The sequence below is a fragment of the Hippocampus guttulatus genome, chromosome 13 (genome assembly GCF_054856545.1).
Source record: "Hippocampus guttulatus isolate MCC_2025c chromosome 13, RoL_Hgut_1.0, whole genome shotgun sequence".
In the NCBI taxonomy this organism is placed as follows: domain Eukaryota; kingdom Metazoa; phylum Chordata; class Actinopteri; order Syngnathiformes; family Syngnathidae; genus Hippocampus; species Hippocampus guttulatus.
The window spans coordinates 18,263,483-18,290,085 of record NC_141273.1 but is presented as its reverse complement, the minus strand read 5'-3'; the positions used below and the strand labels follow the sequence as shown (position 1 = coordinate 18,290,085).

At 41.5% G+C, this 26,603-nt stretch overlaps 1 protein-coding gene across 2 annotated transcripts in view; it reads left to right on the top strand.

Annotated features, from left to right (window-relative positions):
- Positions 1 to 26,603, top strand: part of dicer1 (dicer 1, ribonuclease type III) — a 115,823-nt gene that overhangs the window by 29,689 nt on the left and 59,531 nt on the right. For both annotated transcript variants that reach the window (XM_086126957.1, XM_086126958.1), the window contains exons 11-19: positions 3,807 to 4,049; positions 6,153 to 6,307; positions 6,396 to 6,528; positions 6,606 to 6,681; positions 6,764 to 6,903; positions 11,175 to 11,354; positions 18,361 to 18,574; positions 21,040 to 21,193; positions 23,974 to 24,156. In XM_086126957.1, coding sequence (XP_085983083.1) covers positions 3,807 to 4,049; positions 6,153 to 6,307; positions 6,396 to 6,528; positions 6,606 to 6,681; positions 6,764 to 6,903; positions 11,175 to 11,354; positions 18,361 to 18,574; positions 21,040 to 21,193; positions 23,974 to 24,156 — 1,478 coding nt within the window. The remainder of the gene's footprint in view (positions 1 to 3,806; positions 4,050 to 6,152; positions 6,308 to 6,395; positions 6,529 to 6,605; positions 6,682 to 6,763; positions 6,904 to 11,174; positions 11,355 to 18,360; positions 18,575 to 21,039; positions 21,194 to 23,973; positions 24,157 to 26,603) is intronic.

The window sequence follows — 26,603 nt, the reverse complement described above, 5'->3', positions numbered from 1 at the left end:
TCAAAGGAGACTCTAAAATCCAGTGGTGGGTGGTGAGTTTTGGACCTGGACCTTCAATGGGTATCTGGTGATCTAATTCACCTCTTAATAACACCATAACATTGCAACATGTACCCCTCCCCTCCAAAAAATGGCTAAGTTCACACTGCCAAGTGTGTTACTAAAAACACCTATGAAGATTCACAGACGATTGTCTGTATATATTACCAAAAGAAAAGAAAAATTATATTCCGTTACATGACCTCAAGAACTCCAAACTTCTATCGTACAATATAGCACTTAACAATCACATTTTATCTATATCCATCCATCCATTTTCAGATCCGCTTTTTCCTCACAAGGGTCACGGGGGATGCTGGAGGCTATCCTAGCTGTCGGCGGGAGGCACCCTGAACCGGTTGCCAGCCAATCGCAGGGCACACAGAGACAATTTAGGGACAATTTAGAGTGTTCCATGAACCTGCCATGTACTGTATGTTTTTGAAATATGGGAGTGCCCGGAGAAAACCCAAGCAGGCACGGAGAGAACATGCAAACTCCACACGGGGAGGCTGGAGCCGCAATCGAACCCTGCACCTCTGCACTGTGAGGTTGATGCGCTAACCACTGGACCACAGGTTTTATCAATATGTAAATTAAATACATAAATGACATTGTCATCATCAGAGATGCTCATGCAGAAGTGCCTCCGTGTTTCTGTGGACTAAATCTTGCACTCATATATAATTTCTCTAAAATTGACCTCACCCCCTCAACCCCCACCACCCTCAGAGGACTTTGGGCTGTGGTGGAGGAAGGGCGACTTTTTAAAAAACACTTTTATATATCAACGGTAGTGGTTTAACAAAAAACGTTTTGAGCCGGAATATTGTTTTTTGATTTACAAGATGTGAGTACCGTATTTTCACGACTATAAGGCGCCATCAAAAGTCTAAAATTTTCTCCAAAATGGACAGGACGCCTTATAATGCGGAGCGTCTAGTATATGCGCCGAGTTCCAAAGCCTGACTGAGAGCACTTCTGGCCTACACGCTGTTTCTACAGAGAAAAGGCGGAAGTGAGTGACGACAGGCATGCGGAAGTCCGCCAATGAGTGAAGGGTGGGCATGTAAGAGGACGCTCAAGGCACGTCCCTAGCAGGTACCAGTCGCCAATGAGTGAAGGGTGGGCGTGTACGAGGACGCTAAAGGCGCGTCCCTAGCAGGTACCAGTCGCCAATGAGTGAAGGGTGGGCGTGTACGAGGACGCTAAAGGCACGTCCCTAGCAGGTACCAGTCGCCAATGAGTGAAGGGTGGGCGTGTACGAGGACGCTAAAGGCACGTCCCTAGCAGGTACCAGTCGCCAATGAGTGAAGGGTGTGAGTGTAAGAGGACGCTAAAGGCACGCCCCGAGCAGGTACCAGTCGCCAATGAGTGAAGGGTGGGCGTGTAAGAGGACGCTAAAGGCATGCCCCGAGCATGCCGTATGTTTAAACAGGCGTATGTTTTACCATGCCTGGCTGCGCCCAATAATACAGTGCGTTTTGTGTATGTGTCAAATACAGAAATAGCACCCGTTACTGAGACTGCGCCCAACAATACGGTGCGCCGAATGGTCGTGAAAATACGGGATAAATTAACCCGAATCCAATCATTCCACTTTGAAGTATATCAAAACACCATGTGTTGAGTTTTCTTTTTTTTGGAGATGTGTCTGAGAAAGAAATGAAACATTTACACTCCTGAAAAATTCAATGTTGTGTATGTAAAACAACAACAAAAAAGTAATTACGTCATACATTGTCATTGCCATGAAGAGTAACACGGAGGCATGCGACGCATTTTGCAGCCTGTTAACTATCGGAGCTCACGCGTACCGTTTTAAAATGCTTCTGTCGGTCCTCCAGATTGCTATTTTATGCCAGTGCCCTCTGTGAATTGTACATGAAACAAACTGAATGAGAATAATGATAATGATAAAAGATATTGCACAACAGCTCTGACCACAAGCCGCAATTGCAGACTGCTGAGTGCTAACAACCTCCGGTGACGCAGGTCACGGGCTACCGTCGGTTAAAGATAACCTGCTATATTTTATTTGACCTTTTCAATACTTTTTATGAAAGTGAGACTGATAGGATGATGAGGGTGCAGTTTGCATTAACACAAAAAATATATTACATGCACAGAGATATACAAATGTTTTTTTTTTCCTCTCCTCTACACCCCTCGCGATCAACCGGTCGACCGCGATCGACGTAATGGGCACCTCTCCTTTAACGCAGTGTGACTTTCTCAACACATACTGTAAACAAAGACATACTTTATACCAAGGTATAAAGTATCTTGCATATATGGTCTACCGGTGTCAAATTTGAGTCTTGGACAATATGATTTCTGATGATATGGACGTATTCTTTAATGATGACTTTTACTACACTACTGTTTAATCTGATGCTCCTGAGTGGAGCTGTAGGATTTTTTTTTTTTTTTTTACCACCTGCTGCTGCCTTTGATGATCTATGCGTTCCCTTACACACAGAGGAACTTAGATCTTGGTTCCACTTATGCTGCTCTACAATATTGAATTTAGTGGCTCCATTAAAAAAATAAAATAAACAAAACTGTGGGTACTTGTGGTAGTGCTTTAGAGGGGTTTAGATCCTGATGGGCTGACAAAACTTTTTGTGTTAGTCTTAGTTGCTATGAGTCCCGCTCTGCTTCTCTGTTGTGTGATGTTCCACAGGGCTCAATTTTGCGGCCCTTGCTGTTTTCATTGCGTTTGCTGTTCCTGGGTTTCATCTCAAGAAACATGGTATTTCCTTTGACTGTTATGCAGATAGATATCTGTTGTCAAGTCCATAAATATTTGGACATACTAGACGTTAGTGCAGGTACTGAGAGTTCAGCAGAGGTTCAGAGGTTATTGAGCCTTTTCGGTTGGCTTGTCCCTTTCCTTGGAATGACTTAACATTAAATATTCGGCAAGCCCCTTCTCTGTCCATTTTTAAAACTCCTAAAAACTCTTAAAACACATGTCTATTCGATGGCTTTTGACTCATAATGAGACACGGCATTACTTTAGTGTTTTGGGGGGTTTGCTCTATTTGTGTAATTGGTTTCTTCTTTTTAATTGTCTTTGTGTTTGTATGACGGATTTTTGTTTCCATATTCAGTACGTTCTTTGCAGAAATGGTGTTTTAAAATGCTCAAGAAATTGAGTTGAGTTGAGATATGAAATCCATTTCCCATTAAGTAATTTGACCGCTTCAAAAAAGGCCACAAGTAAGACCAACACAACAGCCAAATCTTGGTTGATGATACCTCAGGAGATGAAATGTAAGATGAATGGGATGTTCAAGGTTGTTTTTTCAGTTGAGGCTAAATCACAATTTTTGGCATGTTTCATCTGCTGAGAGGTCAAACTTGCTCAGCTTTTAAAGGATTAAAAATCTCAAATGATGTCCTTACCTGGTGTTGGAATGTACTTTTCAGTGGTCTTTCAACAGTTTGGGGTGAACATCTTTTTCCCTTGGTACTGGTTGCTCTGGACTTTTGAAAGATTGAGATACTAAACAAAAGCTCTAAACACACAGAATTTGTCTCAAAACTAGGGGTTTCAATTACAATAAGGAAATTAAATATAGAATTTAAAAAATGAATATCTCAATCTGTATTTTTCGACCCATGAGGAACTTTTAGCCAGAGCAGGTTCCTATTGGTTTCTTGTTTTGATCACGCGTATCGTTCAAAAATCGGTTGTCTTTTACACATTATCCATCAATATTTACCCACTGTATTAATTGACTTCCATCTTTCTCCTCTAGGTTCTCCGTAAATTCCGAGCTCATGAAACCAACCTGCTAATTGCCACTAGCATTGTGGAGGAAGGTGTGGACATTCCGAAGTGTAACTTGGTGGTGCGGTTTGACTTGCCAACTGAATACAGATCATATGTCCAGTCCAAAGGCAGAGCTCGAGCTCCTGTCTCCAACTATGTTATGTTGGCTGATCGTGACAAGACCAAATGCTTTGAAAATGACCTCGGCACCTACAAGGCAATAGAAAAGGTCAGATATTTCTCTCTCTCTCTCTCTCTCTCTCTATATATATATATAGAGCTGTCAAACGATTAAAATATTTAATTAAAAATGCAACTGTCATAATTAACTCAAATTCACTAAAAAATAATCGTGATTCCTCACGCATTTTTTTAATCGTTTCTGAATTTCCTTATATATTTTTTGTACTATTTTTCCCCATTTTGATGCTTTCATCAACATGGAATCATGAATCAGCTTTCTATGTGCAAAATGCAAATATTTACTGAAATAACAATTTCGATTTTCAATTTTACATGAACATTTTTCACTTGGAGCAGTTATTCACACATAATATCTCACACAATATTACTGTCCATCAACAACAGTGAAAAAACTATTTTGTCACACAACAGCTGCTTTAACAGCTCTTTTTATGGAATCAAAACAGAGCCATATAACATTATAAAGTGCACCTCTAAAGTAAACAAGTACTCAGCCTATAGTGGATTCAAGCCATGGTTGCATGCTTCGTTTTTCTCAAGTTTGCCATGAACACAGCAGTCAGGCTATGTTGATTCTGTTGGTCCTTCTTGCGCAGAAGTCTCTCTACGATTTTGTGTAGACATCATTTCGGGTGACTACACTTGGTTCGACGACAACACTGGAGACGTTTTATTTTCGCTAGGTCGCTACCACTGCACCGCTGAACTTCATCACTGTCAGACCCTGCTCTATTTATATGGACACGGAACACTGTAACCTTCCACACAAAATAGTTCCAAACAACTAACAATCGCGTCAGTGGCATACATTGTTTACCTATATGATACAGGTAACTTTGGTCTTGTCAGTGGAGCAATCTGGCAACCTTTTAAAAGTAAACTTTCCATTCATAAACTCTTTAAGTATCCGTTTTCGGTGTCTTGCGCTGCCGTGGCTGGCAAAACAAATGTGTGTGGACCTGTGCAGCGCACTTGTTGTTTTTTTCTGGTTTATTTATAGAGCAACGTAACATCCGCTGTGACGTGTGCCGTGTTAATCTCGCGAGAAAAAATTTAATCCCGTTAAAATTCATTTAAATTAATGCCAATAAAAATGCGCTAAACTGACAGCTCTAATATATATATATATATATATATATATATATATATATATATATACATAATATACGCACACATTCACTGCATGCACAATTATTTGGAAGGTGTGCGTGTGTTCCCTTTAAAAGTATTAGAATTGCATGGTCAATTCTTTTGTTTTTGTTTTGCACTGAAGATATTTGGGTTTCAGATCAAAAGATAAACATGCAACAGAAGTTCAGAAGTCCATCTATTTGTGTATTTACATCTAGATGTGTTGAACAACTCACGACAGAGCACCTTGTGTTTGAAATCATGCAAGTGAGCAAAAATATTGGAATGAGGGCTGAATGATTATGACAGGGGTAGCCAACCAGTCAGACTAAGAGCCAATTTTTTTACCGTGTTACTGCAAAGAGCCACATTATACACATGGGCATCTTTTACTCGCGTGCGCACACACACACACACACACACACTTTTTTGCCCAAAGATCGACTTTTGAAGCGACCAACTTCGTACGATCGCGCTCGTGCAAGGACACGCGCGCGTGCGCATGCATGCACGTGGGTGCCCAACCATGCAGTCGCGCACATGAGTGTGCTTCTGCAATTAAAACAATTTTTTTTAGGGAGGCTTTTAACAAATCTGAGTGTGCCAATTATGGAGGGCACTATTTGTCTATGAACGGCCAGCGGGGCGCAGCACTACCTCACTTGCCTACCCTGACCGCACATCTCATACTGAGCACTTAGCCCCTAGGAAGATTTGGCCACGCAAACCTCTCCCCCGCAATGAAGCTACAGCTCGAGAAGTGGGAGACTAGTCTTCTTTCCCTTTCAGCTTTACCCTTGACATTGAGAATTGTCTTTCATCTCTCCCTCTCCTCTACATTTTCTGCTTTAACTTCTGCTATCTGCAAGTCTTCCGTAAACCACATTTTAACTTAAAATAAAAAAAAAAATCACTAAACGAAACGAAATTACATTTAAAAATAAATAATTTTAAAAGGTGGGAGTAGAATGATGATGATTATGATTCTTCCGAGCAGATCTTGAGGAACAAGTGCTCCAAATCTGTGGAGGTTGGTGAGTTTGAAGGAGAGCAGGTGTTGGATGATGACAACATCCTTCCTCCATATGTGCTTCAATCTGAGGATGGAGGTCCCCGGGTCACCATCAATACTGCCATTGGTCACATTAACAGGTATGCTTTATCTGTGGTTACATTGTTTCCAAAATTGAACCCATGCAAACAACCATTTTGAAAAATAAATTTTGTGTAAATGGCTCAGGTACTGTGCTCGCCTGCCCAGTGACCCCTTTACTCACTTGGCTCCCAAGTGTAAAACAGTTGAAATGCAGGATGGAAAATTCCAGTCTACACTTGCTTTACCCATCAACTCCCCTCTGAGAGTGCCTGTTAAGGTATGGAGTAAACTATAACATCCCTAAACAAGTGTTGTAGCAAGCAAATAATTTTTTCAGACATTCTATCTTCACAGGGTCCAAAAATGAATTGTGCCAGATTGGCAGAGAAAGCAGTTGCACTACTTTGTTGTGAGAAACTACATCGAATAGGTACAGTATGGAAACCATAGTCCTCCTTTGTTATCAGGATTTGTTATTCCCCTATTTTATGCTTTGCAACCGACTTTCCAAGGTGAGCTCGATGATCATTTGATGCCAGTCGGGAAGGAAACCGTAAAGTACGAGGAAGAGCTGGACCTTCACGATGAGGAGGAAACCAGCGTTCCTGGCCGGCCTGGCTCGACAAAGAGGCGACAGTGCTACCCAAAAGCTGTGAGGGAATTATTAGGATGAACTAGGGTTTGAAAATAATTCATTATCGATATGTATCGCCATTATCACTTGATCGATATCAATAGAAATGTTCGTTCGGAAAAAAATACGGAAGCAAACCTAAACCCCTTCATCATGTAAAGAGAGGCTCCAGTGTGATTTATGCGATAATTATGAGCACAAAAGAGGAAATTTGGAGCACAAAAGTGATTTATTTGTCCACAGAACCAGCGAGGTGTGCGCACGCACAAGTGGTTGGCATATGAACGCTCAATGAACGTGCAGTTTAACTTAAAATAAATAACAGTTGCCTCCGTGCAACTCTTTTTATACTGTGCAAACTAATACAATGAAACATCTCCGGATGGATACAGGTACGTAGTGTAGAAAAAAAGGATGTGCAAACTCCGATGTTAGCCAGCTTCAACTCTCAGGCTCGCATTTCATAGGCAAGTAATTGTATGAAGGCTGAGGTAACTCCCATATAATAAATCCGATATATGTGGTTCCAATTTCACCCTACTCCAAATATTGACGCCTTCCAGCGTACAATTTTTCTCATTTCTCATACTTGCCATTTTCCCCCAAGTTCATATTTTACATTAAACATTTCCCCATTTATTTCCAATGGTACAGATATTATGCTTTCGATAACGATATATTCTGCTTTTTACAACTAAACATTTCTTCACATATGACTTGTATGTTATTTTGACTTTAGGATTGCTTCCGAGGGCCAATTTCAAAATAAAAACTTGCGACATCAGACGACACAAATATAGCCCGTATTTGAACCGACAGACACGTTGCAGACAAATGTAGTGTCTCATAGCATCGTCTCACGTGCAGTGTGATATACTCAACGATTGATCATCTCGAGCATAGTTGTCAAATTCAGGGCCTGGAGGGCCGCTGTCCTACATGTTTTCCAAGTCTCCCTGTTGCAACACACCTGATTCAAATGAAGATGTTCAATGTTGGGCTTATGTAGAGCTTGCTGGTGATCTGATCGTTTGTATCGCCCTCCAGGACCTGAGTTTGACACCTATGATCAAGAGTGAGGGATGCTTCACAACCACAAAAACAAAAGTCTGGCTCGACAAAATTTGTGTTCGTCTTGCTATACATCGTGTGAAATGTCCTTCATTATCCTTCGACTGGTTCTTCGGTATTGACCAATAGTAAGAGTGTGCTCTGCTACTTATGACAGGAGACGAAATATGTACGTACGTAACATGAGTTATCATGCTGCATTTCCTAACTGAAAAGCTACGATCAGATTAGCAAATGTAGTGTCATTAAACAAATTCATTCACTACCTCAAGCTCCTTTTGGAGATGAGTCCATACTGCCCTCTCCCCACCATCCAGGAACAGGGTCCATCGTTGTTTTATTTATTTATTTTTTGCCTTTTCTGAGCAGAGAGCAAATGCACATGCACATAATATCTCCGTCGACATAACTTTGATAGCTGCTCGTCCCGCCCCCCCAAGGGACATATGCCAATGCACTGAATCTTGATGAAAGCACGTAACATTTATTCGGGGTCTGATCGGTGAGATTCAGAACAGAATTTATCTGGTAGTCTCACTGCATGATCATTGTGAACAACAAAAAAGATGTTTGAGAAGGCCGCAAGTATTGATATTCATGTACATCCATCCTTCCATTCATTTTCTGATCTGCTTTATCCTCACAAGGGTCGCGGGGGTGCTGGAGCCTATGCCAGGTCTGGTGTTATTTCTGGGCTGCCGGACTTACTTGTCTTCGGCAAACGCTGGACTCGTAATGTTTACAAATAGTTTGCAAGCATCCATTTTGAATACATTTTTTTTCTCGCGAAGCGTTAGTTTGTCGTTACTTCGTATATGGGCTAAAACCAATGTCTTACTTGTTGTGATTGGTCGCTATATCGGCAAATGCAGAATCACAACCAATCCGTGTTCGCCTTCCTAAACCCCTTTCCCGTATTGAAATTACTCGTGTATGTAGTGTGTATTAAACAAAATGCCGAATGTTATCGAGACTCGTGACGAAGCTAAAGTGCGTCAGATAGATGCGGATCTAAAAAACAAGTTTCGATGGGACTGGTTGGATAGAAAGCTGACAGTGTCCCCAGTAGGAACCAGTAAAGAGGAACCATTGTCTGTGCTTGTGTCAGATTTCGTGAAAAAGCTTGATGTCGCTGGTAAAGCTCTGTACAGTGTGTGACGATGTCACTCTATACAGATCGAGCGGATGGAAAGCTTTACAGAGTCACGCAAGAGAAAGGTAAAGGATGAATTGGACAAGGAGCAGAAGAAAGCAAGGCTGGAGCATGTAAAAAAACAGGAGGAGTTGGCTAAAAAGACGAAGAGGACCAACAAGCTTTTAGCTCTTGCTAAAAAGCTTCAAATGAAGAGAAAATTAACATTCTACATCATGAAACTGTACATAGTTGTATATACTGTAAATAGACACCCACTTTATAGGATAAAATGCATTCATAACCCATATATAGGAAACCGTTTTGGGACTTCACTATCACTGTATGAGGTAAAAATCAACAGCCTTTTATCACATTTACACACCATTTTATGAATACAAGTAATGAACAAATCTTAAATGGCACGGAGAGTTTCCTTTTTTAGTTTTGATTTTGAGCAGCAAATTTGAAGTTACCTGTTGGTTATCACCAGGAATGCATAAGCAAAATTGCACAAAGGCCTATGTCGAATTTTCACTTGAAAGAATAGTGAACAATCTATTGGGATTTTTTTCTGTGGAAGTTTAAAGTTGTGTGTACATTGAATACACTTCATCTTTAGCATGGTATTAAAGTGCCAATTTTGTAAGCAAATAGGGAATGGTATTTCAACAAAAATTGTAAAATTCTGTTGATAAAATTAATGGTTTTTAACTCAACTGTGTTTATTGAGCACTTTCAAACAGCCATCGCTGAAGGCTTTAAAATCTCTAAAATCCATAAACTAATGTATGTACTCCAAATAAACTTCTACTTTAGTATGAAGTGTCAGTTTTATATGTAACCAGAGGATGGTATTTCAACAAAAAATGTCAAATTTTGTTGGTAAAATGAATGGCTTTCAGGCTTTAAAATCTCTAAAAACCCATTAGCTTCCGGGGGCTTTGCCCCCTGGGTCACCCATCCGGGGCGTTGCCCCTGGACCCCGCTGGTGGCCGATGGCCCCCAGACCCCCGGCTGATTTTCATATTTTTTCATCAATAGCCACTCTCGGTGTGTGCTTTCAGCAATCACACACCTAGTATGTTAATGCTAAAATTTTTTAATATGTTTGAAAAAAATCCACGATGCACTGAACCCGCGATAAACGAACCGCGAAGTAGCGAGGGATCACTGTATATATACAGGTATATATATATATAGAGAGAGAGAGAAACAGAAACTATATATGGAGTTATGGTGACATTGACATCAAGTGGCTGAATGTGATTAGGGAATTAAATATGGCCCCTAGTGTAAGGTCTCAGTCGTCACACATGTGAACATTCCAGGGACTTTGTGGAATCATTTTCTTCACCGAATAATTTCACATCATCTTCACCACTGATTGTTTTCTGTTCACTCGTCCATCACTGCATTTTGTGCTTGTCTGTTTTGTCGAACAGTTAAGTCACCTTTTGATGACTTTTAGTCACTGCAGTGCAACCTGAGCGTCCAGACTGTAGTTGCATCAGATACAAATGTGATTTATATCCATATACAAAAGAGGCCTACTGTGGATTAAAAAAAAAAAATCTGAATTTTGTTGTTTCATATTGACATGAAAATAAGTCCAACATACACTGTATGTCACACATAGGAAAAAAAAATATATGAATACACCTGCAGCCTAAAACACGTACACTACTGAAACACATCATTCAATATCGTAAATGAACGCATTTCATAAAATTATGAGGTGTGAAAGGATTTCAGTTTTCTGTGTGTGAGTGTTTAGCATTTCATTTGTGTGTAGACGTCTTTCAATTGTGTTTGTATGCGGATTTATTTCGGTTTAAATCAGTGGTTCTCACAAATTTTCTGTTACGCCTGCGAAGGTAGAAGAAAATATTTAGTGCCCCCCTCACCCAGCTACGACGACAAATAGGATAATTTGTCTATAAAAGTGATATAAGTACACCCAAAATATGTATGAGTGCTTCCATAAAATGTGTTAGCGGTTCACTAGTTTGTGAGCCGAAGTGGTGATTGTTACATGATTTGGCATGACATTGACAATTCTCTGTCCCTTCTTTATGATCTTCAGATCCCCGAGTGTCTGCAGGACAGTTTTGCTACCCCCCAGCATACTTACTACCTATATGTCATTGGGATGGTCCTCACCACGCCACTCCCGGATGAGCTCAACTTCCGCCGAAGGAAGCTCTATCCACCAGAGGACAGCACCCGGTGTTTCGGCATCCTGACAGCTAAACCTATACCACAAGTATGTTAGAATTTAATGCCTCTCTGCTTTATTTTTAGGGCCAAAGCCAGTGACCACTGCAAAATCTCAGTTGTTTTTGTAGAAATGATTAGGGTCCATGTTCCATGTTGGGGTCGCTGTAAAAAAAAAAAAAAAAAAAAAAAAAAAACAATCATTGCTTTTAAATTGCCAGTTTTAAAGCATTGCTACTGGCAACAAAAATAAGTAATGGGACATTTTATGAACCTGTATTTTTCATTTATTTCAAACATTTTATTTATTCAACGGCACAACAAATGTAGAACAATACAAAGTAGCACAGGTGGACTACTAAATAAGGACCCCTGAGGAATAATGAATACACCTTAAATTGTCACCATAACTCCAGCTGCAAGCAGCTATGAAGGGCTGATGAGTAGTTGTGTATTTTTAGGGATTCAAAAACAACTCTTGTTTTCTTGTCAGCATGTCGTAAACGCAGTCGCATTTCACGAAACATCACAATTTTTGTGTTTCAACATCACGAAATCCTGAACACTTTTCAGAGCAAATATGAGGTTGACCTGGTTCACCCGCTTGGAGAAAAACATAAAAGAATAAACCATCTGTTTCATTTAGCCAGCAAGTGGCACTACCACTATGATGAAAAATGAATTTACAGACGTCGCCGGGCCTGAACTATTATCAAATTTGAGAGATTTTTAGAAGATAGGATCAACTAGTTCAAGTGACAGCAGCTTTTGTTTTCAGTCAGCCAACGATGAGGTGAAAACAGGAGTTGGTGAGGTAAATGTTTCCCATGCTCGTCAAGTGGCCAATTTGTCTGTCAAAAATTACGCTGGGAGAGCCAGCAAGCATTAACGTCTATATGCAAAACAAAAACGAAAGATGATAATTTTATGCAGTTCTCTCACCACCACCATGCAGCCATTGATACACGATTGGTTACAGTATACAGTAATCACAACGTCGCTTCAAGCTAATGATGCATTGTTTATATCTGGCTGTGCTAGCATGCCAGCAACCATTCACGAGATACTTGGTTTACGATCCCAGAATGATTTTTCTGCAACAACAAAAAATGATATTGCTCCGAAGTCACATAAAGCAACTGAAAATGACACACCGGACAAACTGTGTATTTAATTAATTAATTTTTTTTTGTTTTTAATTTCAGTTTTTTTTCTGAAACATTTATTCTGTGCAATGGAACACTTTGTTTTTTTTCTCTCCCACCTCCCCCAATTTTGCTGCTGTAGACTGCAAATTTCCCCAGTGTGGGACAAATAAAGGTTATCTTATAATCGGGATACAACCCTCAAATCATATGTTAGTGGTTTGGTACATTCTCTGCCTTTGAAATGAAGAGGAGTACACACTCCAGCAAAGTACAGAACTGAAGACCATTGGTACATTTCATTTTATTTTATATGTCATTGCACACGTTTCCTCTTGCAAACGAATTTCACCCATTTGTTGATCCTTTGCACACAGGTTCTTTTATTTCTCTAAAAGTGAAGACCCCAGCACTTCAATGTCTTTTCTGTTTTCCAACATCTCTTTTCATCTCTTTATTCCAACATCACAACTCAGTACAAATCGATTCAGACCTTTGTATTTTTAGATGTACAGACATAAGAATATAAATAATATAATATAGAGGCAATATGCAAATGGGGGATGGACAATCACTCCCTATGTAAGACAGTTACAAAAAGACAAAATCCAGTGTGATTCGGGGTAGTCATAAAAGTTGGAATGTGTGAGGAGACAGACAACTGTCCTTTCTGGCTGGTGCCAGCAACATAAATGATCAAGATCACAGCTCCTTCTGTTAGGTTAAACATGTTCGCTGGAAAATCCCCACACAGGTGTTTGTGATTAGAAAGCAATAAAAGTAGTACTAAAAACAGTAAGTAGTTAATTATTCTAAATCCCTCTCTTGATTACAATGAATATTGTGATCACATAATTGTCAGTAGGGGTGTTCACACGGAAACATTTGCTCTGGTGCTGCAGCCCCAGTAGAGCGTTCACACGTGCAAAGTTACACCGGTGTAGCCCCTGAAAAGAGCTTAAACCGGAGCAAATTTAACCCTGCTCAGGGAGGTGGTTTAAAAATTTGCTCCGGAGCAAATGCTCGTTTGCGGGGCAGCACCGATGTAAAATGTGAATGCTACAGGGTTAAAAATTTGCTCCGGAGCAAATGCTCATTTGTGGGCAGAGTAGCCTCGCTACGCATGAGAAGAGTTGATTACATACGGCTAGAATGCGTTGCTTTCGTGCTCTGTTGTACTTCCGTCATCTTTCCTTTTGTAGGAGACTTGACTGTCTCGGAGTTGTTTGTGTAGTTTGTTCCTCTGTTGTGTGTTCACAGCCCCCCCATAGAATTTATTTTGTGATTTCCTCTCTTGATTTTCTGTTTGGCGGATTACATGTTTGCTTTTCTGAGTGTCATTGAAGTCATTGTTGATTTACGTTTTCGGGGACGGTCATTGAACGCCTCTCGAGCAGAAGGCATGGAGACCGACAAGGAGAAGGACGTGCCTGTACAGTAGTTGCTTGAGTTGTATATTTTAAACAGAACCAACACGACAGCTCTTTGTTTTCTATTGTTTTGCACTGCTGCAGAAACTGCCGTGTGAACGCAAGTGGGGCTGCACCGGGGCTGCAACGTGGGTAACACGCTCAGCGGCTTTGTACGTGTGAATGCTCCACAAAATTTGCTCCGGTGTAAGATATATCGCAACAAAATACATCGGTGCAGCACCGGAGCAAATGTGTGCCGTGTGAACACCCCTAGTGTATCCTCCATCCATCCATCCATTTTCTGAACCGCTTGATCCTCACTAGGGTCGCGGGGGGTGCTGGAGCCTATCCCAGCCGTCTTCGGGCAGTAGGCGGGGGACACCCTGAATCAGTTGCCAGCCAATCGCAGAAATGCATGTTTTGGTCCGGGACCGCATGATGGCTTTGTTCGACTTCCACGTCCAGTCACTCTTCAGCATGTCACTTTAAAGTTGGAGATGCTCCAGGGGCTTGTTGCACAGTGTGACACATGGAACCTTTCCTTCCAGACAGACAGCATGGCTGATCCTTTCTGGAACCTTGTATGGTCATCTCAGCTGGTGTCCTTTTCTGGTTTAGGACCCTCACATACACCTGCTCAGGGCACGTCTGTGTCTCCACGCCTGACTCGTTTGAGTGTTGACACTGGGGGTTAATCTGCTTCTGGAAATAAGAAACGAGATATATAAAGTTTATGGGGAACCATTTTTTGAAGAGTGCCCGAGTCCATGGACCGCCATGGACCAGGAAACTCCTGGCCATGTTCCAGCTCAAAAGCTGTGAAACCTGTGGTAGAATTGATGGTAGGCCTCACAGCGAGCGTTCGACCCTACCTTGAGACTGCGATTGATAAACCATGCCAAATTTATGTTTACGTCTGAACAGTGGCTCGAGATATATACAAACCACAAATCTGTGGTGCAAAACAATATTATGACGGTTGTGCAGTTGATGCAGATAACCATTGCACCATTTTTAAGTGACCACTAGCAGTAATTGTCGTACAACTTTCGGTGTGCAATTATGCAGAAAGTCCTTGGGCACTCTAAGGTGTCTAGTGCTGTGGAATATTGATCAACGACAATTGTTCAAGTATGTAGAAAGCTGAAGCTACAATGATCAATGCAGCAATACTGTCTCACAGGGGTGTGCAAAAATGCAAAGAGCCACTATAGATTTGAGTCACTGTTTAGGGAGTTAATGGCAAGAGATAAAAGGCTCGATAGTGATTACCTGAGTGAAGTAGCTGGAGAGGTGGTGGTCAGGTTGTGGGGGGGTCCAGCAGGATTTTTCATGGCCTTGTCCTGGCTCTTGCGGTGTGCACGTCCTCGTGAGTGGTGTTACCGATGTTTTTTTTTGTTTGTTTGTTTTTGTTTTTTTTCCCCTGCAGTCCTGTCCGTTGCAGTTGGATTCTGTCCTTTATTGTGAGAGTAACAGCAATGTGAATGTCAAGAGTATGCAGTGGGTTTTTTTGTTTGTTTTTTTACACAGCCTGCCCTGTGGTTGGAATTGATTTATATTATATTTATTTTTTTGATCAGCTCATGTTCAATGAAGCATACGTGAGCCATGTAACTGCTTTGGGTTCAATTCTTAACGTAAATATTCATAAATTATTTACAATATTTATAATATTAATATTTTTTATGAATATATTAGTTACGGCAATACGTTTCTACTATTTGCAGCATCGCTTCTTTGAATGTCTTCCATATGAAAGTGCAATTGATACTGGACGAAATCCTGAACTAAATCAAAAGCCAAACTAAGTGATTGGTTAATCGAATCGAATTGGACCCTTGTGAATAAAATCAAATTGATTTGGGAAATCTGAATCAATACCCAGCCGCGAGAGTGGCTGCCTTTCCAGCAGCTCCTATATTTTGTTGTTCTACTTCTTCCTTTCATAACTTTGCTGCTGTGAATTGGGAATTTCTCCATTGCGAGACTAATAAAGGTTTTCTTATCTTATCTCTACTTTTATTAATAATAATATAATAATAATAAAACAGCTAATACCTGTACTTGTGTGGACTGTACTTATGAATTATGTACAGTAAATGTGGAGTTATAGGTAGCTTTGGACATTAAAGCTAAAACAACCAAATAAATGAAAGATAGATTGGTTGTTGTGTAATAAGGAACAAATGGTTGGTGTAAACTGGTGTAAATGGAAGTTTGAAATGCAGAAAATGTTGTTTGTGACTGCAACAACAACAAAGTTTTTTGTAATGTACGTATTCTGATCCTGTTAGCAGGTCAAGCAAAAGTGAAAATATTTGTTTTCTTCACTTTGCCACGAGCAACTTTTCTGTAATGTACTGAGAGCAGACATCTGAATCATTCTAGCTGCCATCATGTTGACTTGGACAATCCCCCATTAGTGTGTTCATTCAAAACATTTTTAGTAGTGACTTTTATCACTGGGTTCGTACAAAAAACAACTTTCACTATGTATTGTGATGTTGAACAATATGATTATATCCTTTTGTGTTTTCCCCCCAAAAATATGCTTCTCGAGATGCACATTAACACACACACGAGCACACTCACCCACAAGCACACGCACACACATAAAGATGTGTACATATAGCACAATGCTCGTACATTTTTGGCAAATGTTAAAATTGTAAATCGATTTCGAATCAATTGTAAACCTCCACCTTTGCCTGTGCAGAGGCATACTTCATCCTCCTGGCAAATGACACTGGGGACCATGTGTGTCTAGTTTTATTGGACTTAACTGCAGCATTTGATACAGTGGATCACAGTATTCTGCTGACTCGTTTTCAGCACTTGGTGGGCATTGGCGGTTGTGCTCTTGAGTGGTTTAGGTCCTATTTAGCTGACAGAACCTTTTGTGTCAGCCATGGCTGCTCTGAGTCACGCACTGCTCCCCTGTCATGTGGTGTTCCACAGGGCTCAATTCTGGGGCCTCTGCTGTTCTGACTGTATCTGCTCCCATTGGGTTCCATCTTAAGGAAACATGGTATTCCCTTCCACTGCTATGCAGATGACTGCCAGATCTATGTCCCACTGAGCAAAAAAGACACCTTCTCATTAAGGCCACTCCTATCCTGCCTGGAAGAAATCAAAACCTGGATGGCACAAAATTTCTTGAAATTCAATGAAAAGAAGACAGAGGTGATACTGTTTGGTCCCAGTGGCCCTTGTACATCCCATCCTGTAGACTTGGGCCCCCTGTCTCCTTATCTTAAGTCAACAGTCTCAAATTTGGGTCTTAAACTGGACAGTGATTTCAAACTTGATCGGCAAATTGGTGCCGTTGTTAAATCCAGCTTCTTTCACCTTAGACAGCTGGCCAAAATAAAACCTCTCCTCTCTCATGAACACTTTGAGACAGTAATTCATGCCTTTGTCACATCCCGGCTCGATTACTGCAATGCCCTTTACTTTGGAGTCAGCCAGTCCTCCATTAAGCGCCTTCAGTTGGTCCAGAATGCCGCTGCTCGCCTCTTGACTGGTACTCGTAAGAGGGAGCACATAACTCCTACTCTGGCATCCCTTCACTGGCTCCCCCTACATTTTAGAGTTATTTTGAAGATCCTTTTATTTAATCTCTAAATAATCTCACGCCACCTTACCTCTCTGAGCTCATCCGCCCCTACACACCTGCCCGGCGCCTCAGGTCTGCAGACCAGACATTATTAGAAGTACCAAGAACTAAACTGAGGCTCAGAGGGGATCGAGCCTTTTCTGTTGCTGGTCCCTCTCTCTGGAATGTCCTCCCACTGAACATTCGGTAAGCCTCCTTGCTGCCCATCTTCAAAACCCTCCTCAATACTCACTTGTATTCTTTGGCATTTGACTCAGCATGACTTAGATTTGTTCTTGGTTTTACTGTTTGGTGCTTTCTCCCGTCTTTATTACTGATTTGTTTTGCTGTTTATTGTATATGTTAAATTGCTCCATGTACAGCACTTTGTATGCAGCGATGGCTGTTTGAAAGTGCTCTATAAATACAGTTGACTTGACTTGACTTAAGCTTGTCAGCAAATTTGCCTTATGTCATGAGAGCCTGAGAATGGATCTGGGATGTCATTGTATAACTAGCTGTGTTCACCATTATGTAAGAGCGTCTCACAGTGTTGAAGGTCAATATATTTTTGAAAAATCCATCTGTGTGACCGCTTGCTTCGCAAATATCCCATTTTGTTACGTGGAGACCTGCTGCAATTAATACGAAGTGGTCAATATATTTAGAAATTTGCTGTTGTGGCTTTAAATCGGGTGTTATTTGTAGTCCGGAAATTATGGTAACTTTTGATCATGATCCAAAAATACCAATTACAATTCGGGCTTTTCACTTTCGTGCAGTTCTGGTTTCCATGGTTTCCATTAAGGTCATCCATGAGAAACCTTTTTTTTCCTCTTTTTTTCTCCACGTTATTAAATGTATACGTTATGTATATGTGATTATTGTATCCCCTTACAACAGATCCCCCATTTTCCGGTCTATACACGCTCGGGTGAGGTGACGATCTCCATTGAGCTACAGAAGTCTGGCTTTAACCTCACCGCCACCGAGCTTGACCTCATCATTCGCCTGCATCAGTACATCTTCTCCCACATCCTTCGTTTAGAGAAACCTGCACTGGAGTTCAAGCCTACATTTGCGGAGTCTGCTTACTGTGTTCTACCTCTCAATGTTGGTGAGTGGAGGTGTACTCAGAATATGCTGCTATTTCAGGTGGATGGTGTGGTGTGAATTGTGTGTGTGTGTTTAAATATAGGGTCCAAAAGGCTCTTGCGGCAAATATGATAAGTAATTGATTAGCATTGGTCTGTTAAATTAATGCTTTAATTTTGAAGATTGATTTAGCATTAAAAGAAATTAACTCAGTTTTGTTTACTTCCTGTCCTCAACTTCTGATCACTTGTAGAGTGAAACAAAGCTAGCTGCCTGGTCAGAGGACAGTCGCTGCCACAAAGAATCAAAATCAGAATCAGATTTATTGGTCAAGTATGAAAAACACAAGGAATTTACTGTCCCAGTTCCAAGCCATCCAGAGAAACAGAAACAACAACAATGACCAACACAGGGAGACGGAACGGGAAGCCTTGGTGGTTCGCTGTTTAGTGCCCTGATAGATTCCATGTGAAAGGAAAAAAATAGGGAAGAGGAGGGAAAGAAATGACAGACCATGAAATGGAGCATTGTTTGAGCCCCAGACCTTAACCCCAGCACATGTAGTGAACATTTAAGACATGTACAACAAATCTTGAGACTTTTCTTGTAGTGAATGGGTAGGTAGGGGCGGGGGAAACGTAATGCAACCAGACTGGCTAGCAGCTTCGTCTATTCGAGCTCTCTGAAAAGTCAAGTTTCATTACGGTGAGGGCTGGGAATATAAATCCAACTCAAGCAGGGTTGTGCAGCCATCTCGTTACCTCTGCGTCCCGCGTCCTAGACGCATAATTTTCCCACGGGACGCATAGTTCCAAATAATGTGCGTTTTTGGGACGCAAGGAAATTTCTCAGTCAAAACAAACAAACAAACAAAAAAAACTACGGCAAGCCTGAGGATTTCATGGGAACAATCGTTACCGGTTGCGTATCGTTTCCGTGGCGTCATTTTAACGGTACGAAAAATAGTTTAACCATAAAAGTCACCGCACACGAGTTGACTGTGTGATCAACGCGATTTCACTGTGCCTGTATGTGTGTGTGTGGTGTATGTGTCTTTCTTCTAATTTACTTTCATTTTGTTTTCTTTTCAGTGTTGGGGGCGGGGGGTGCAACAGATAACGTTATGTGCGCATGCGGGTTGCTATTTTAGTCCGCAAACTGAGGAATCGCGCGGATGAAAGTTTGAGATGGCGGCGAAAAAAACTCACAAAGTTCTACTAATAACGACATTTAAGAAATGGGAATGCCAGTCTGAGTTTTCGTTTGAATCGTCCAAAGGGCGTATCACTAAACTCACCTGTGACGTATGCACAGAACGCGAGAGCGAGATACGACGCGAGGCACGATTACGAGGCAAATTGGTCATTAGATTTGTAGGCTAATCGCTGTGAAAAATATTATGAAACAGTATTGGTTATTGTATAATTTACTGGTTGTAGCATGGTAACTTTATCAATAAAACATTCATCACAAGGTGTAGTAATGCTAATGTTAACTGTTGGTAGAACTAGTGATGACGTGTGTTAAATTCTTTCGTCAAATTGATCGTAGATTACACATGCATCGTCTTGGGAAGAGGATGTCGAGCCACATCAATACTTACCTGTATTAATGATTACCAGTCAATTAATCTTTGCAGTGTGAGATTGGAAAAAATACTCTGATGATGCCACATGAGTACACCAGTTTTTGATCCATTTATTTTTTGGAATAAACCTGGAATACACAGCTGCTGATGTAATGTTCATTGTTAATGCATAGTTTTCAAACATTTACCCTTGAAACATTGTACTTTTGAGTTGCAGAATTCTTGATTATGAATATCTGTCAAAATAGAAAAATGGGTTCCCATGATGAACGTTTACGGAACCCAACATTAGTTACCGTGGTTTCCCATTGGGTAATCCGACGGAACCGAAAATCGGTTACCATGAATTTCCGAAATCCTCAGGCCTGCCACTGAATTAATTTAAATTTTTGCAGCATTTGTTTATAATTGTATGTATATGTTGTTGTTTGTGTTATTCATATGCAATTGAATAAGTAGACCGTTTCAGAATTCGATATTTGGGACTCTCTCAATGCATAATGGGACTCACACTTTTCTGATCAGCGAGTCCCTGGGACTCGCTGCCGGTAAACTGTAAAATCATCACTGGTTGTGTAGCATGTGTTATCGTGGACAAAGTGGTTTAAATGACACAACTCATGGACTTTACCTAGTTTTCATGGATGTATTTTTTTCCATTCTAACTGAAATGACTGATTTTTTTCTGAACATTTTAATGTTGAGAGAGAAATATAAGTTGACATGCTTTATTAATCCAGTGAGGGAAATTAAATATTAATTTAGCTTTTGAACATGGTTAGTTAGGTGCAAAAAGTATGTGAGTTGTCCCTGGAAGATGCATTTATGAATCCCGGTGGTGGTTAACATGGTTGGAGATAAGAGAATATTGTCCATTGTTTTCCATTTCTTTTTTGTAGCTGGAGAGTCCAATACGCTTGATATGGACTTCAAGTTCATGGAGGACATTGAAAAGTCTGAGGCCCGGACTGGCATTCCTACTACTCATTACACCAAACAAAACCCTTTCACCTTCAAATTGGAGGATTACCAGGATGCTGTCATCATTCCAAGGTACGGTGGGAGAGGGGGGGAGTTACACGAAGGATTCCAAGAGATTTTGGTGTGTCACTTTTTTATTTGAAACGTCCCTGAGATCAAGGTGGGCAGCGAGTATTTTTTCTAAAATCTTGGAGATAACTGAGGTTGAATAAAAGCTTGACGTTAGCAGGGACTTCAAGGTTAATTGAATGTTTTTACGCATTGGTTAAAGCATGTTGTACATGTTCAATGTCAAAGTGAGTATTTTAGCACGATTGTGATCAAGCAGCTGGCGAAATACTTTTTTTGCCCCTGTGTGTGTGTGTGTGTCTGTGTGTGTCTGTGCGCACACACAAACACACCAGTGATGAAAGTCCTCCGAATTTTCCCGGAATTCCGCATTTTCAAATTTTCTTGAAAATTCCTCCAGAAAATTGAGGAAAAATTGCTTAAAATTAATCCGGATATTAATTGGCAACATTGAACATACACGCGTTTGAGTTCTTTGTTTTGCTTTCACGAGCGTAGCCATGTTGAGGCACTAACACCAGTAATAGTAACACCCCTCTACCCTCGCATTCTCATGGCTTTGCCTTATCTCGGAGATTTCGAAATTTCGTCGAGAACGGAAGCCACAAAAGGTGCCCGTGTGCACACAAAAGGCACAACACGGTAACTAGTAATAAAAAGCTGATTCGGAACAAAAGGTGACCGTGTTGTAGTGCATATTTAGTCAATGACATGTCCACACAATTGAATGTACACACATATATTTGACCACTTACTTTTTGACATTTTAGGGGAAGCTGAGCTTCCCTTGCAGTCGTAGAGCAATCGCCTCTGCATTGTATACATAGTTCAATACTGTATAAGAACTGTAAAAAATAAAGCTGACTATCAAGTACCAAGTACAACTTTGTCAAATGTGCTGTATGTGAAGCATATAGCACATTTGAAATTTCGTCCCTCTCACATTTTTTTGCTTTTTTTTTAATGAATCCTACTTCAAGGATTTCACTTATCACTGGTTCTTTTTGGAACGAAACCCCCATGATAAACGAGGGATGACTGTGTGTTTGTGTGTGTGTGTGTGTGTGTGTATGTATATATATATATATATATATATATATATATATATATATATACCGTATTTTCACGACCATTCGACGCACCGTATGGTTGGGCGCAGTCTCATTAATGGGTGCCATTTCTGTATTTTACACATAGACAAAACGCACTGTATTATTGGGCGCGATTTTAAAGTGGTAAAACATACGCCAGCTTAAACATACGGCATGCATGCGCGCACGCTAAAAACACGTTAGCTTGTAGCATACGGTAGCATGCCAAGACATACAGATACAAGCTAAAAACACGTTTTTAAAAAGGCAACGGAAAACTGAGTTCCGTTGTATTTTATTTAGCCATCGTACAATGTACTCACGTTTTTCGATCAATCATCACCCAGAAATCCATCAAAGTCCTCATCCTCTGTATCAGAATTGAACAATTGTGCAAGTACCTGTAATCCATCAAAAACGCTGTGTTCCCTCTCGTTGTCAGTCACTCTCATTGCCATGTGGCTTCACAGAAATGATGCCGGCTTTGCCAAAAACTCGAACAACAGTGCAAGCAGACACGTTCGTCCAAGCAGCCACAATCCATTCGCAAATTGTGGCGTAACTCGCCCGGCGCGGCCTCTCACTCTTTGTTAAGTTGTTTGCCATCGATCATTCATTGTTCCCATGCCGTTCGCAACTTTACTTTGAACGCTCGGTTGATGCTGATGTCCAGCGGTTGGAGTTCTTTATTCAAGCCTCCGGGAATAACGGCAAGTTCAGAGTTCATTTGCTTGACTTGGTTTTTCACCGCTGCTGTGAGATGGGCACGCATGCCAAAAGCATAACCGATGGCTTGAAGTTTGAACTGAGCTTCGTAGGCGTGTCTCTTTGTAGAATTTATTTTCGGGGGTTCTTAGAAACCAAAACCGAAGTTGTTTTGCAACAATGCACATAGCCACACTCTATACAGGTGTTGGTACCTGCATGTCGCGTCCCTTTAGCGTCCACTTACACGCCCACCCTTCACTGATTGGCGGACTTCTTCCCCGCATGCCTGTCACTCAAGTCTGCCTTTTCTCGCTCTTTCTCTCCATATATGTATATATACACGCCCACCCTTCACTGATTGGCGGACTTCTTCCCCGCATGCCTGTCACTCACGTCTGCCTTTTCTCGCTCTTTCTCTCCATATATGTATATATACACGCCCACCCTTCACTGATTGGCCGACTTCTTTGCCGCATGCCAGTCCACAGTCACTTCTGCCTTTTCTCTATATAAACAGCGTGTCGGCTGTCAGTCAGGTTTTGGAACTCAGCGCATAGACAAGACGCTTCGCATCACAAGGCGTCCTGTCCATTTTGGAGAAAATTTTAGACTTTTAATGGCGCCTTATAGTCGTGAAAATACGGTATATATATAAATGGTGCTCGCATTTGTATTTTCAGGAATTTTCAGGAAAGTGCACTTTCATCTCTGATTGTCCAAAATGGTATCTAAACTTTTGTTTGCCACTAAAAAACCGATGGCTAGGCTTCTCTGTCTTCAAGAGAGATGTATAGGTCCGAGTTGACTTTTGTTTTTTGCAGCTTTCTCAAAGGCAGGCTGAAGTGTGAATTATTTTTCTTTCTGTTTCATCCACCAAGTCAAAATGTACTGTATTTTGTGAAAGACTGAAGAGCAATTGCTATTTCAGGCATCATGACAGGAGAAATTAATGTAAACATGTTTTTTTTGCTCATCCTCTCCTAGGTACCGTAATTTTGACCAGCCTCATCGCTTTTATGTCGCTGATGTGTACACAGACCTCACACCACTCAGCAAGTTTCCTTCACCGGAATATGAGACATTTGCTGAGTACTACAAAACGAAGTACAACCTGGACCTGTCTAACCTGAATCAGCCACTCTTGGATGTGGACCATACCTCATCCAGGTTAGTAGTATGTGCATGCTATTTACAACTGTGATGAAGGGTTTACATACATGAGTCATGGTGAAAAATGGTCAATTTAAAATAGGGTTTATAGGTGGATGGACAGATGGAGAGGTAGATACGATAGATAGGATAGAGAGATACCAATTTTCCGATCCGCTTTATCCTCACAAGAGTCGCAGGGGGTGTTGGAGCATATCCCAGCTGTCTTCAGGCACTTGGCGGGGGCCAACCTGAACCGGTTGCCAACCAATCGCAGGGCACACACAGACGAACAACCATCCGCGCTCACACTCACACGTCGGGACAATTTGGAGTGTTCCATCAACCTGCAACGCATGTTTTTTGAATGTGGGAGAAAACCGGAGGACCCGGAGAAAACCCATGCAGGCCTGGGGAGAACATGCAAGGATAGAGAGATATGATTGATATACTTAATATGATAGATACGTTTGGTAGATACTGTAGATCAGGGGTGTCCAAAGTCGGTCCTCAAGGGCCGCTGTCCTGCCTGTTTTCCAGCTCTCCCAGGCGCAACACACCTGATTCAAATAATCAAGGTCGTTCTAATGCTGCTTCAGAGCTGGCTGATCATCTGAATCAGGTGTGTTGCAGGCGGGAGAGCTGGAAAACGGGCAGGACAGTGGCCCTCCAGGCCCGGAGCTGGACATGTCTGCTGTAGATAGATCGATAGATGGATTGCAGGAAATAACCCCGCTCCCCGAAGTTTGCTCAGCACCAAAAAAAATTCTTAAAATTCTCTCTGCTGAAAATGCTGAGTGACTAGTAACCCTGGGAAACCAGTAGCAACAGTGTCTGGTGACGAAAACAGTTTTTTACATTTCATGCATATGTCCAATCTCAACACAGTTTATCTTGTTCAGGGCCGCCTAAGGGGTTGAAGGTCACAGACTTTCAATGTTGGTTTTCAGCCTTGCCGCTTACATCCAGTGATGTGTTCAGATTCTCTGAACCCTTCGATGATATTATGGATGGTAGATCCCGAATTTCCAAAATTCTTTGCAATTGTCATTAAACTGTTCAACTATTTTCTTCCGCAGTTGTTTACAAAGGGGTGTACCTCACCCCATCATTGCTTGGGAATGACTTAGCAATTCAGGGACGCTCCTTATATACCCAATCATGCCACCTGTTCCCTGTGAGCCTGTTCACCTGTGGGATGTTGCAAACAGGTTTTTGATGAGCGTTCCTCAACTTCATCAGTCTTTTTTGCCACCTGTCCCAGATTCTTTGGAACGTGTTGCAGCCACAAAATTTTAAGTTAATGATTAATTGCAAAAAGCAAGAACATTTAGTATTTTGAACAGTAAACGTCTTTGTGGTGTACTCAATTAAATATGATTCGCAAATCATCGCATTCAGATTTTATTTAGTTTCAAGCAACATGCTAACTAGAATGTGTGTATATATACTGTATATCCATCCATCCATTTTCCGAACCGCTCAATCCTCACTAGGGTCGTGGGTATAAAAAAAAATAAATAAAATCCTCGTCCGCCCCCCCCCCCCCCCCCTCGGGTGGTGTCCGTCCCTCATTCAGCTCGGGTCCTCTACCAGAGGCCAGGAAGCTTGAGGGTTCTGCGCAGTATCCTTGCTGTTCCCAGCACTGCACATTTCTGGACTGAGATGTCCGATGTTGTTCCCGGGATCTGTTGCAACCACTCATCTAGTTTGGGGGTCACTGCTCCGAGTGCTCCGACCACCACAGGCACGACTGTCACCTTTACCTTCCAGGCTCTCTCCAGCTCCTCTCTGAGCCCTTGGTATTTCTCGAGTTTCTCGTGTTCCTTCTTTCTGATGTTTCCATCACTTGGGACCGCTACATCCACTACAACGGCTTTCCTCTGCCCTTTATCTATGATCACGATATCTGGTTGGTTCGCCATTACCATCTTGTCAGTCTGGATCTGGAAGTCCCACGGGATCTTCGCTCTGTCATTCTCCGCCACCTTCGGCGGTGTTTCCCATTTTGACCTTGGGGTTTCCAGTCCATACTCCGCACAGATGTTTCGGTAGACTATGCCAGCCACCTGGTTATGGCGTTCCATGTAGGCTTTCCCTGCCAGCATCTTACACCCTGCAGTTATGTGTTGGATCGTCTCAGGTGCCTCTTTGCACAACCTACACCTTGGGTCTTGTCTGATGTGGTATATCTGGGCCTCAATGGCTCTGGTGCTCAGGGCCTGCTCCTGAGCAGCCAGGATGAGTGCCTCTGTGCTGTCCTTCAGGCCAGCCCTCTCTAGCCACTGATAGGACTTCTTGAGATCGGCCACTTCAGTTATGGTCCGGTGGTACATCCCGTGTAGGGGCTTGTCCTCCCATGATGGTCCCTCTTCCAGCGCCTCATCTTCTGTTCCCCATTGTCTGAGACATATATATATATACATATATATATATATATATATATATACACAGTATATACTGTA